Raw genomic sequence first — 13,367 nt, 5'->3', positions numbered from 1 at the left:
TTGCCTGAATCTGTTTGTTAAACCATGATGCTGTCAGTGAGGATTGGCTCAATGAAAATTGTGACCTTTAAATCACTTTAAGCGTTGATATTCTAGAACTGTTTCAAGATCAATTTCCATTTAATAGGGTAAGCTCGAACGTCAATTTAACTATATTTTAGAAATTTTCTTTAGATGGATTTTTAAGCCGTTCACCCACGTATATAACATAGTTGAGAGGAACAAACTGAGTTAAATATCGTCCTCCATCTTTGACGAAAAACGCATGCCCTATAAAGTGGGTGTTCCGACAAGAAAAATGAACAAGTGTTACATTCTATTATAGGGTGGCACTATCAGTTATTGCGATTATAAGTTGATTGTTCCCATTCTCCAACAAGCCGACAAGACCAATGATATGCTAAGAAACAGGGTTTTAATCAAGCAATCAAATTAAACGTTTATCTTTAAACAAAACAATTGTATGGAAGGCCATATTACATCAGCAGTGGGTCGACTCGTATGAGTCACTTTTCCAGTTTTCTGTTATATATTTCAATCGGTTCTATTGCCAAAAAAATTCACTAGTTATTATTCTAGAGTTGTCCAATCATAGCTATTATTTAGAACCATGAAGACAAGTTGTAAGGCAGGTAATACAAGAACACTGGGGGCCTTTGCAACTCAACTAATACTAAGTAGGTCCTCTCAAAGTTTTCCTAACCATGAGGTGTGAGTTCGGTAAAAGACATGATGGTTGCACAAGTTATGATTTAAGCCCAAAAAAAGGGGGTAATATAAGAACTATTATTTGCTGTTACTAACGGGGCTCCTCATAGATGGAAGTGAAATATGAAGGTAACATCTTATCATTTGATGGGCAAACCAGCCAGGACAAAGTTTAGTATGCCTGAAAACAATTCGTCGTTATATTCCTATAATGAATGCACTACAAATATCAATAGAATACTGCGTGCAGATAGATGCTTCTCCAAAGTTGTCTAGTTGGGATGGTAAGGTAATCGGAGTTACACAACTGACAACTGACAACTGATCAGTGAATCTTCCACTAGGCATGAAATACCAAAAGGAAGGGGGGGAGGAAGAGAGAGACAAAACAAGGAAAATAGCAAAACCAAACCAAAACTTCTCCCTTTCCATTTTCCTTTGCAGTATCATAGAAAAGTGACAATGATTTTCTTCCATCGCGATGCGAACTTAGAGAGTCAGGTCTCCATCTGTATGTTTTCTTTACATTCAGTTACAAGTGCACTTACGGCTACATTGTGATTAAGAGAATCTTTCCTTACACTGGCACTCGTCTACCTCTGTAGCGATCAAACAGCTGGAAAGTTGACAGAAAATAAGCAACCTCAGTTAGAACAATCCAAAAATTATGTACGCAAATCCAAAGGTTTCAGCTTGATACCATATTGTGGAAAAACTTGCACATTCCCATATCATTAAACAGTTAAGACAATAATTAACATCATGGTTTTCTTCTTGCTTCCACCGTCAAGACAAAAATTCGTATAACACTAGCAAAGATAGGAGTTCTTCCCCCAAATATCAGGGGACCAACGCCGCCTTAATTCAGCCCATAGTGGCAACCAAAGCAAATTTGTATTAGAAAAATAAAAAAAACACGTTTAGCTTCCTGTGTCGTGGGGAACTCCAGCTTAGCAATAGAGGGAATTCCTGAGGTAAATCCTGCATCCATATTATCTCTCAATATCATTTGCTGACTCATAAGCACTGTAATACCCATTGTTTTGACAACGGGGACAACAAACAAATGTTTGTTAACAATTAGTGCGCTGAAGTTGCAGGAGAAGAACACTGCATTTTTGGTAGCTTACACAATAAAGAGTGAGCGCACTGGACAACACCCAACTAAGCTGGCCAAACTAATTCACGTCAGTGATGACAGAAGACCAAACACAGTTTTCTCTTAACTGAATTCACATCACTGAAGTAACGGCAAACTTGAGACTCTACAACTCCAATATTGTGAGACTATAGCTTGTCATTTAAGGTCAGCTTGTTCTTCACATTTGTGAAGGTCATTGTACCTGATCAATAGCAACTATATCGTTCCATATGACTTCCATAATAAGTCATGATTGTCAAAGCATAATGCCCATACTAGGTTAGCAGCAAAATAGGTAGAGGTGTTCAACTGTGTTCCGTCTCAACATCCCATTCCTGTCCCAGTCATTTTGGGACAGCATAGTCCCATCCCAAAAGACAAAAGCGAGACGGGACAAAACGGTTTCAGAACAGTAAGGGACGTGGGATGAGATGGGACGTGGGACAGGAGTATCTCGTCCTATATTATCTTTATTTTTAATTGCTATAAATTTATTTTATTTATCATTACAATAGTATTTTGGTAATGATATTTATCAAATGTTTTTTTTTTTTCATTTGTTTATAAGTTGTTTTGTATGAGTTGCATGATATTCATTGTGGTGAACATTTTAGGTTTGTTTATTTTTTGTTTCTCAAGATTACAAAAAATATTTTTTTGGCCATTGTTTCCTTATTTTTAATCTACTTTCTTCATATAGTTTTTATCATAAGTTTTTATACTTCATGTATAATTAGTTTTCAAATTAGAAAAGTTAAAAAAAAATCCAAAAAAAAAAAGACGGGACGTCAGGACATGATGCTATTAGGACGGGACGGGACACACGAAGGAAAAGCTGTCGCGTCCCGTCCCATGAACACCCTTAAATTAACAGGGATGAATACAGTGCGATAACAAAATACTTATATGAAGGCCAAAAAATGATATGTAAATACAATTCATCACATTAACATACCGATCTAACAAATGGTTGTTGAAACAACCAGCCGAGAATGGGAATCTTTTGCACGAAGACAGCTAATGTAGGCCAGAAACCACTGCAGAACATAATCAATCATTAGTTTCAACATTTAAATAAAGTAATAAACTCATTACAGCATAAAGTTTCTTTCAAATTCCAGCAAAACCTGAAGAGTACTATGAACCCATAAGCCTCCAGAATCATGCCCAGAATAGGCCATCCTAATATGAGAATAAGGAATCCAGTGCCAAATGAAATTGTTCCCTACAAAACCAGCAAAAGAAAAATCATAGGATAGTGTAAAATAATTTCCATGAAGAGGGCAAGAAACATCAAGTGAAAGAAAAAGCAAATACAACAGAAAGGTACCTTGAAGTTACTCCGTTTCATGAAGAATTGTAAAGTTGATTTTAGTCCAATGGTCAAGGACACACCAGAAACAAAGAGGATCTGATTTGAGTGACACAAAAAATAAGAAAGCATTAGAAAAAGTGTCATTAAACGAAATAAAACAAAAGATCAACATAAACAAGAAACCTGTAATATCAGGAAACTTACATTTCCCATGGCTAGTAGTCCCTTGTCAAAGAAGAAGACAATCCCAAGGAATGAAAAGAATACACCAAAGCCAGTTAATCCTAATCCAATCTCTGTTCATGTGCCAATTTAATACATCAAATGAAATGTTAGGACCATAGAAATTTTACATGTGAAACTGATGTAGCTAAATTCCAACACACAGATAGAAAAGTAACTTATGTACAGATAATATATTCTTCCACCAGCAAAGAAGAAACAAAACATGGACACTACTGTATGTTGCAAAATTAATTCAAATTTATGCTTCAATGATTCTAAGGTAACTAAATCTAAAAAGTTTTCTGCCTCCAAGAACTTGTAGAAAATCAATATGAAGCCCTGAAATACCCATACATGCGCTGTGAACATCTACTTCATGGGCAAATTAGCAGTTAGATGCCTTAGATATTGCAGTAACTTCTAAATAATGAAGGTCAATCATATTACATGAACATATACTAAGGGTGATTTCACGGAAGTCAAGACAAAACTCCTCTCACATACTTGCCTCAAACACTATAAAATTACTTCTGAAAAGCTAAACCAAATGCACCCTAAATCCATTATTGCATAGCTGCACTATGATGAGCTAGACTTAATGGGCTGAGGCTAATTAGAAGTTGTCTATATTGGAATACCATCTCTGAATCTGTTTCTGAAATTGCTGGCCTGAAACCCTTCACATTTGTTATTATTGGCTACTGACGTGAACAAATATCATCAAGTTGTTAAAAGAACTGGGATGTCACTGTAGTCAATTTATTCATACAAGAGTCAGCTCAGAAACTATCTCCTCTTCTTTTTCTTTTATTTTCCAGAGATTCTTCTTTAAGCTGAGGCCCAAGAGGCAGTAAACCGTACTCTTTCGCAATGCACACGGCATAACCAAGTCTAGTAACTATGATCATGTCAAAAATAGGTGACAAGATTAGGTAAAAGCATTTTTGAAACTAAAGCATCAATGAAAAAAGTATCTTTATCATTAGGACTCATGCGTAGTTATTTCCAACCCACCCACACATAAGATCAGAAGATTCAGGTCAGCATCTTTATAACTTTGCCCACATAAATCAAAATCCAATTATACTCCCCCAAAGTAATATGTAAATGATAAACTGTTCCAAACTCTATGGCCATGAGTCCTAAAAGAACTCAACACATCATATCCCCTAACATTGGGGAAAAAGAAAGATCAGATTCCACTTACTCTTTCGATCATTCATTTCAAAGGTAACCATTTTGCTGATGATTCAGGTGTAAAAATGCTTCTCCTTCGCTGAAACACAACAATGGAATAAAAATCAGCTAAAACATGAATATGAGTAAATATTCAGCTCGGGAAGTTAATCAAATATCATTGAGCATATAACCACAAGAGAGAATCTCGATCCAGAATCACCCACGGAAAAACCAGCCATACAGTTATAAAAAAGAAAATGTAAATATTCTGACTGAACAAAGTCAATCTTTTAACTCAATATTCACAAACGGAAAAATGATGCAATCCTGTCATTCACACACAGAGAGAGACATTGAACATGAAAAACAAATCATATAAGGACTATTCTCTACAGTGAGTGCATTCTGCACACACGCCCACATTGAACATGACAAACAAATCAGATATGGATCATTCTCTAGAGTTAGTGCATTCTGTACGTATCAGGTTTTTCAACACTTTGGAATGGCATTAAAAACTCGTAATTGTTCCAACCAAAAAAAAAAAATCGTAATTAGAATATCTACAATTTTACAGGATTTAAACCCCATAATTATGAACCTAGAATGAACATAAACATGTAAAGTCTGATAATGCCCCATATGGAAAGCAAATATTCATATGCAAATTTAAAAATGGTAATCCTACGATTCAAGCTTGCAACCTTAGGAAACCAATCCAGGGTTCAAAGGTTGATAGCTATTTCCCTTTACTTCCCTCCCTCATTCCTCAAGAACATACGCAATCCTAGAAATTACGAATTAATTCTTGTAAATTAATACAGTACAAAACAATAGATCTACCAGAGTTGATCAAACTACTGTGCTCACATATAATGTTCTCAAAGAGTTCTATAAGCTACTTTATAAATAGAATAAACAGAAATAAACAAATCTTATAAAATGAAATGTCCAAAAACCAGTTGAACAATATATCCCATGGGAGAAAGTGCCCGATCACAATTACCAACAACTGAAACCAGTATTGAAGAGTTAAGCCAAAGTGAAGGTAACTAAGCCGTTTGGATCTTAAATCTTAGTTTCTGCCCCAAAAGGAATACGATCCATACGCCGGGGGGGGGGGGGGAGCACATAATCAAGATTCACATAGAGAAAGAGACTAATAAAGCAATAGAGCGAGAGCTCACCTGTGGCCGTAGAGTCACCGAACTACAGTACGGATCGTCACCGGAAGGTGGTCCTAGTCAAGACGAGAACGCTGGGGTTCGGATTCGCAAACGATAACAGCTATACGAGAGAGAGAAGAAGTGGGGCGCGTGGCGACGACGTGCTTGTGGTTTGCTAGTTTGTTCGCGGTTCGTTGGTTATTTATGCGGATTTTTCCTTTTTATTCAAATGATTTTTAATTTTAATAACAAATAAAAATGCCGTTATGATGTTGTTCGGCCAATAGAAGAACGAGAGCCTTTATAATCCTTCTTACTTGCGTTAGAAGTAAAAGAAACGAATCTCGCACAAATCATACATACCATGCTCAAGGAGAGCTTTTTTTTTTTTTTTTCACCATCATCATTTTTATTTTTGTTTCTTAAAATTTAATTTCATTTTAATTATGATTTCTTAAAATTTAAAATTAGTGATTTTAATTTTCAAATTTTAAATTTATTTTGGTCTGCTTGATTTTTGTCTAAAAACCTTGTTTCAGAGGGTAAAATTATTGATTTTAAATTTTAGGAATCAAAACCAAAATGAAAAATAATATTAGCCCTTTATTATTCTTTTTGGACAAAATATTATTAATTCAAGTAAAACTTTTTTTTGGGCCAGAACTCAAGGCAAGCATTATCCAACTCAAATTAAGGACGATTAGCACTGGGAAAACGGGCCGGCCCGGCCCTGCAGGGCCGGCCCGTCACGGGCTCGGGCCTAAACGGGCCGGCCCGTTTAAGCCCGATTCTTAGAAACATGCTGATTTTTCAAGCCCGGCCCGTGGGATAACGGGCTCGGGCTGGCCCGCGGGCTTTTAGCCCTTTTAACTACAAATTTAATTTTTTCATGTTTCTTGCATATTTAATTTCATGTTTCTTGCATATTTAATCAAAATAATAAAATTACTAATAAAATATATAAATATCAATAAAATTATGTCACAAATAGAAACACCATCATATATAAACATTCAAAATATCCATCACATCGCAGTAAAATCCGTTAAATAGACAAACTAAATAGAAGAGTGAAGACAAAGATAAACAACCAAATAAACATTAAGTTCACAATAAACAACTAAAACATAGAGTTCATGTCAAGCAACATCAGGCTTCAAGTGACAGTGGCAACTTCATTTTTTCGAAACTTCATCATCACTATCATCAATTGCAAGGATATTTGATTGTGCTTCACTATTAATCGGCTCTTCTTGACTTCTAAAAATATCAATGATTTCTTCTCCATCATCAATATCACATGCATTCTCTGCAACAAATAATAAACCACAATCATAGACAATTAAGCAATTAAAAGCATAAATAATTGTAATAGAATACTTATAAATTAGTGAATTAACTTTATATGCAAATCCATGCAACCAGTTACGAGCACAAATGAGAGCCTGAAGGTTTGTTGGAAGAATGGAACTTCTATACTTCGTAAGAACACGTGAACCAATACTAAAAGCCGATTCACTAGCTACAGTTGTGATTGGAATGCTCAAAATATCAGCCGCCATCCTTGAAAGATTTGGGAACCGAGTTTGATTGTTCTTCCACCAATTCAAGACATCCAAATCTTTCCAATTATCAGGCTTCAAAATTGGTTCTTCTAAATAAGTTTCCAATTCAGACTTGTCCATAGAAGAATGATCCATGATTGCATAGATATCTTGATAATCCTGCATTATCAAAATTGAATCAAATACAAGCTAAATAAAAAACAAATTTAATTGACAAATTTAAAACTTACATCAAATGCATCATCAAAAGAGGTGGTTGTTGTTGTTGAAGCACTTGAAGTGTGAGAAACATGATGAGTTGTAAGGGTTGAAGATCTACAAGTTGATGCACTTTCATACCCTTGTCTAGAAGATGATATGATTGATGTCCCCATATTTGAATATTCATTGAAAATGACATCTAACTTGCTCTTGACATTGGCAATCTTCTCAGAAGAAGTGATAGGGTCAATCTTTGCATAACAATATTTGATGATATTAAACTTCCATCTTGGATCAAAAATCACAGCAAGTGCAAGAAGAATATTGTAATTTTGCCAATACTTGTCAAACTTTTCTTTCATTCTTCTGGACATCTCTCTAATCACATCATCAATGCTTTTCATGTTTGCATCAAGCAACATCTCAATTTTTGATATTTGCATAAAATAAGAGTTGGCAGTAGGATATGATGACCCAGAAATCAATCTTGTTATCTTTTCAAATGGCCTCAAGAAATTGCACATTGCCTCTGCTCTATTCCACTCGTCATTTATCAGATTAAAACATCTTGGGTAGTTTGAATCACACAAAGCAAAGTTTGCAAAAGCACGGCGATATTTAAGTGCACTCTCAAGCATTGCATAAGTAGAGTTCCATCTGGTGGGCACATCTAATCGTAGGCTCATTGCAGTGTCAATGCCACCTACTTGCTCAACACATTGCTTGAACTGAATCATTCTTGCATCAGATGCCTTCAGCCATTTAATACTCTCTCTAATCTTCCATAAAGCACTACTTGCTACTTTCAAACCTTCTTGAACTATTAAGTTAAGGATGTGGGCACAACATCTTATATGAAAAAATTCACCACCACAAATCAAATCAAAGTTTTCTTGCAAAAGCAGCTTCTCTTTTAGTAAGTCTTGCATGTTATCATTTGCAGATGCATTATCTAGAGTAATTGAGAATATTTTATTCTCAATCCCCCATTCTTTCAAACAATCATACACTTTTTTAGACAATTGCACCCCAGAATGTGGAGGCTCCATTCTACAAAATGAAAGTATCTTACTATTTTGTGTCCACTTTTCATCCACAAAATGAGCCGTCAAACATATATATCCTTCAGAAGTCACAGCAGTCCAACAATCAGAAGTCAAACATATTCTACCTATACTTTTCTGCAATTTCTGTTTCAAATTATTTTTTTGTTGGTGGAAGAACTTCATAACATCAGCCACAATCGTTTTTCTAGTCATGAGCCTCACATCAGGATTTAACATTCTAAGTAGTTCTCTAATCCATCTATATTCAACAAATGAATAAGGAAGACCATGTTCAATTATGGCCATAGTCATAACCTCCCTAATACGATTATGATCAATTTTTCTAGACCTTATGTTGCCTTCACTGTCCATCATCATCAATCCAATATCATGAAATTTATCTAGACTTTTACAAGTCTTAACATGACGACTTAAATGTGAAGTGCCTTTATCCCCACCCGATGCATATAAACTTTGACAACCATTACACTTTGCCTTATTTATCCCATCAATCTCAACTCTAGTAAAATACTTCCAAACATCAGAGGTCAAAATCCTAGGCTTCTTTGGCTTTGATTCTTCGGTCACTTGAAGAGAAGATGATTTACCTTTGCCATCCGTAGCTAATGACGCATCATCAGTCCCTTGAGCCTTAGACATGATGCTGCCAGCTTGCCAACAATCAGCAAAAACTTAAATTTAAGATCGTCCTAATGTATACTAGCAGGCAATTAATAAATAAACATTAAACAGTAATCAATATCAGAAATCAGACACGATTTAGAGAGTCTAAAATTAGGTGGTCTAAGCTATAAAATCAGGAATGAAGTAAAGACTCACTGTCTAGAGATGCTGACGCTGCCACGCTGGTCACTGGTCGGTGGAGAGGTGTTACTGCACGCGACGGACTCACGAACAGGCAACAGCAACTCAGCAAGGGAGCTGATTGACCGGGGATGCACGCCTTGAGCTGATTGAGGTGGTATTGCAAACTCGTTGGTCGATGGGGGAACAGGGGAAGCAGACGGGGAACACGGCCACACGGGAAGCAGAGGGGGAACACGGCGACGACGACGGTGAGTGGGTGACTGCCGTCTGCCAACAATCTGCGTGACTAAGAGGTGAGGCCGAGAGAGATGATGACTAGGCGACGGGAGTGAGGGTGACTGCCGACGCCGACGGTGGTCTGTAAATCTGTCTCTGTGGGGATCTGGGACTAGGAGTCGGAGTCGAGACAGATTGGAAGTTTGGAACTGGGACTCTGGGAGACGAAGAGTAGGAGACCGAGAGAGACGAAGACGGACGATTCGAACTCGAAGAGTGAGTGCTACTGTATCTGCTGAGCGACGGTGACTCGTGAGTGCCAGAGTCTGCGTCTGCGGTCTGCGTGAGTCGTGACGGTTGAGAGTGAGATGTGGGTGGCCGAAAGACGAAAGTGCTAAACTGGATCTGGAACTCGGGAAGGAAGGAAGACTCTGTTCGGTGAGGTCAAGAGAAGGGAAGGGTAAGCCGGTTAGAAAGGGAGTTAGCCGGTTAGGGACTTAGGGAGTTAGGGAGTTAGGGTTTTCTAAAAAAAAAAAAAATTAGCGGGCTTAAACGGGCCGGCCCGTGGCCCTGCAGGGCCAGCCCGTTTAATTATAGGCCCTACAGGGCTGGCCCTTTTAAGCCCAATTTACTTTTGGAAGCTTCAAATTACAAGCCCGGCCCTTGATTTAATCGGGCTTAAACGGGCTAGCCCGACGGGCTCGGCCCGTTTTCCCGGCTCTAAGGACGATAGCGTGGGCAAACGGGCTTGGATAAGCCCAAAGTTAAGAGTTTAGATAGCAAAATAGTCTCTTAATATGATTATGGGTACCAACAGTGGTTGGGTCTAACAGAAAGAACTAGTTCCTCACAATGTGGTGAACCAAAATTTGAATCCTCGTAAGGAGAGGTGCCCACATATAGTACCCAACAGTGCCTCGAATAAGATTGTCTCTAATAAGAAAATACTTATACTTGAGCAAAAAAATATATATATGATCATGAGTTGTCAATAAGATTTAGTCTAGTTGGTATAAACCCATATAACTTAACTCACCTAAACTTTCCTTTTTTCTAATGTTTGAAAACTGGGCCAGGCGTCAAGCTAAAAAGTTTAGTATATATTATAATTGAAACGATTAGAACTGTTGGGTTGTTCAGTCGAACAGGTGATGTAATAATCAAATAAAATTAATATTATGTACATAATAATATAAATATAACATACATGAGGAAGAATAAAAAATAATATTAAAAAGAACAAGATAATGTTAGAGTAATAACATAATTTAGAAATAAAAAAAATATAAATATATTATATGGACGGAAGCAACCAATGCATGAATCTGATAATAGGCCCAAACTCTAGCAACCTGTTACAAGACAACCCAAAGCATTCATCCCTCACTACACCAGCCATCCCACCTCCATGGATGACTTCTCTGCAAGCTCCAACACATTGGGCAAAGAAATCATCCCACAAATATACTACCTTTGGTTTTTAATATAAGAGTTTATTTGATTTTTATTTTGATTCTAAATATAAAACCCTAATCCACTTTGTTTCTCATATTTATCTATTTTTTTGAGGTAGTGTAGTTCTAGCTAATAAATTTGATTAGCAAAGATAATTTAGAAAAAATAACACATGTTTATTACAAATAACTAACTTAACTAGTTTTTTTAATCTATTCAAATTAGTCAACCAACTCTTATATTACCTCCGGTCCTTAATATAAGGTTCGCTTGACTTTTATTTTGGTCATAAATATAAGAATCCAATCCACTTTGTCTCTCATATTTATATAGTTTTTTCCAAGATAGTCCTTCTAATAATGATAGTTCTAACAAATACACTTCATTAGCAATGATATTTTAGGAAAGACCATAACTATTTATCGCAAATAACTAACTTAACTTATTTCCTTAATCTATTCAAATTAGTCAATTAACTCTTATATTTAGAACCAAAAATAGTATTTGCTCACATGTTTTCAAAAGATAATATTAGTACAAGGTATCGAGGGAACCCAATGTCTTGTGACTTCTTGATGGACCCATGGCTAATGGATCCATATTTGTTTCATCATGCTTGTACTCATGGAGATGTTGAAGCAAATTAGTCAACCAATTTTTATAGTAAACAATGAAGGTAGTATTTGTTAGTGTGTTTCCAAAAGATAATGTCAACACGAGGTGTTGAGGGAACCCAATGTCATGTGACTTCTTGATGGACCCATGGCTAATGGGTCTACATTTGTTTCATCATGTTTGCACGCATGGAGATGTTGAAGCAAATTAGTCAATCAACTCTTATAATAAACACTGGAGGTAGTATTTGCTGGTATGTTTTCAAAAGATAATGTCAGTATGAGGTGTTGAGGGAACCCAATGTCTTGTGACTTCTTGATGCACCCATGGCTAATGGGTCCACATTTGTTTCATCATGTTTGCATGTATGGAGATGTTGAAGCAAATTAGCCAGCCAACTCTTATAATAAACACCGGAGGTAGTATTTGCTGGCATATTTCCAAAAGATAATGTTAGTACAAGGTATCAAGGAAACCCAATGTCTTGTGACTTCATGGTCCACATTTGTTTCATCACGATTGCACTCATGGAGATGTTGAAGTAGGCCTCGGGAATCATATGCGGGGGATTGAAAAATAAAGCCGCTTATAAGTAGAGCATGAAGCCAAAACACAGTTGATGAGATTTGCACACTAGAACCATAACAACTGCTACAAAATATAAACCAACTACTTGTCACCTGAAAAAAAGATACTCTTCCGATCCTTAATATAAGACCCATTTAACTAATTTGATTAGATTAAGGAAGTTAGGTAAGTTAGTTAATTATAAGAAAAGTGACACATTTTTCCTAAAACACAATAATCATCTTTCTTAATACCTCATCTTCCTCTTCTACTTGACTATGGTTGAGGGGATATCCATAGGGGTAATTTAGAGAAAATTGATAAATATAAGAAATGGGTCTTATATTTAGAATCAAAACCAACTCAAGAATTGGGTCCTATATTAAGGACCGGAGGAGTACTATAAACCAACTACTAGTAGAACAAAAACAAAACAGTAGTAAACTAACGACAGAGAAACTAGATTTAACAATTAGTAAATAGATCTCTAATTGCAACATCGCTACTCATTCTGTAGTAATCATTATACTGGTGCATCATTCCTCACCATCAACGCAAGCCTTTTTTGCAACAGGCAGCTTGTAGAACCGTGATGTGAGAATTACTCCCCTCGATCCCCTATATAAAGTACTCCTAGAAGAATAAATTAGTCCAAAATATAAATCACTTGAAGAATAAGTAATGCTTATTTGTTAATTTTTTTCCCTATAATTAATGTGTAAATGTAACTTCGTGTATTTTTCTCTCTTCTTCACACCCTCTTTTAATATGGGTAAAGTGAAAAAAAACTTATTTGAGATACATTTAACAAGTTAACTACTATTTCTTAGTTCTGATGAATTAGTTAAAGTGAGATCCCAATAGCATCAAACTAAGTGTGAGTTCGTCTGCAACTAATGCTTCCATTAACCTAAACATCTCCCCATGCTGTGCGAGCAAGAAACACACCAAAAGCAACATGAGGCAGTCAGATCTCTAATGCATCATAGCTCTAATTAAATTTGAATCCGAGATACTCTTCCAATCTTTAATATAGTATTCCTCCCGTCCTAAATATAAAACCTTTTTTGTGGTATAATTTACACCACAAAAGAGATCTTATATTTAGAATCGGAGGAGTATCTAATTGGAAAGTTAATG

The 13,367-nt window shown here is 36.3% G+C and overlaps 2 protein-coding genes across 2 annotated transcripts; both read right to left on the bottom strand.

The window, feature by feature from the left end:
* Positions 1-819: 819 nt before the first annotated feature.
* LOC114753123 (vesicle transport protein GOT1-like) lies at positions 820-5,883 on the bottom strand. Its single transcript, XM_028941789.1, has 7 exons — positions 5,756-5,883; positions 4,597-4,665; positions 3,369-3,460; positions 3,180-3,260; positions 2,977-3,074; positions 2,805-2,886; positions 820-1,324 (listed from the first exon to the last, which is right to left on the bottom strand). Exons 2-7 carry the CDS (start codon positions 4,625-4,627, stop codon positions 1,286-1,288), a joined length of 423 nt encoding a protein of 140 aa, XP_028797622.1. The 5' UTR covers positions 4,628-4,665; positions 5,756-5,883; the 3' UTR covers positions 820-1,285.
* A 985-nt stretch (positions 5,884-6,868) lies between these two features.
* On the bottom strand, positions 6,869-9,176 carry LOC114753122 (zinc finger BED domain-containing protein DAYSLEEPER-like). The gene is made up of 3 exons (XM_028941788.1): positions 9,155-9,176; positions 7,134-7,458; positions 6,869-7,043 (listed from the first exon to the last, which is right to left on the bottom strand). Exons 1-3 carry the CDS (start codon positions 9,161-9,163, stop codon positions 6,910-6,912), a joined length of 468 nt encoding a protein of 155 aa, XP_028797621.1. The 5' UTR covers positions 9,164-9,176; the 3' UTR covers positions 6,869-6,909.
* Positions 9,177-13,367: the final 4,191 nt, after the last annotated feature.

This window comes from Neltuma alba, unplaced genomic scaffold (assembly GCF_004799145.2).
Source record: "Neltuma alba isolate B1F8T4 unplaced genomic scaffold, ASM479914v2 tig00007707_pilon, whole genome shotgun sequence".
Classification (NCBI taxonomy): Eukaryota; Viridiplantae; Streptophyta; class Magnoliopsida; order Fabales; family Fabaceae; genus Neltuma; species Neltuma alba.
The sequence above is the reverse complement of the archived record's forward strand: the minus strand, read 5'-3'. Positions and strand labels throughout refer to the sequence as shown.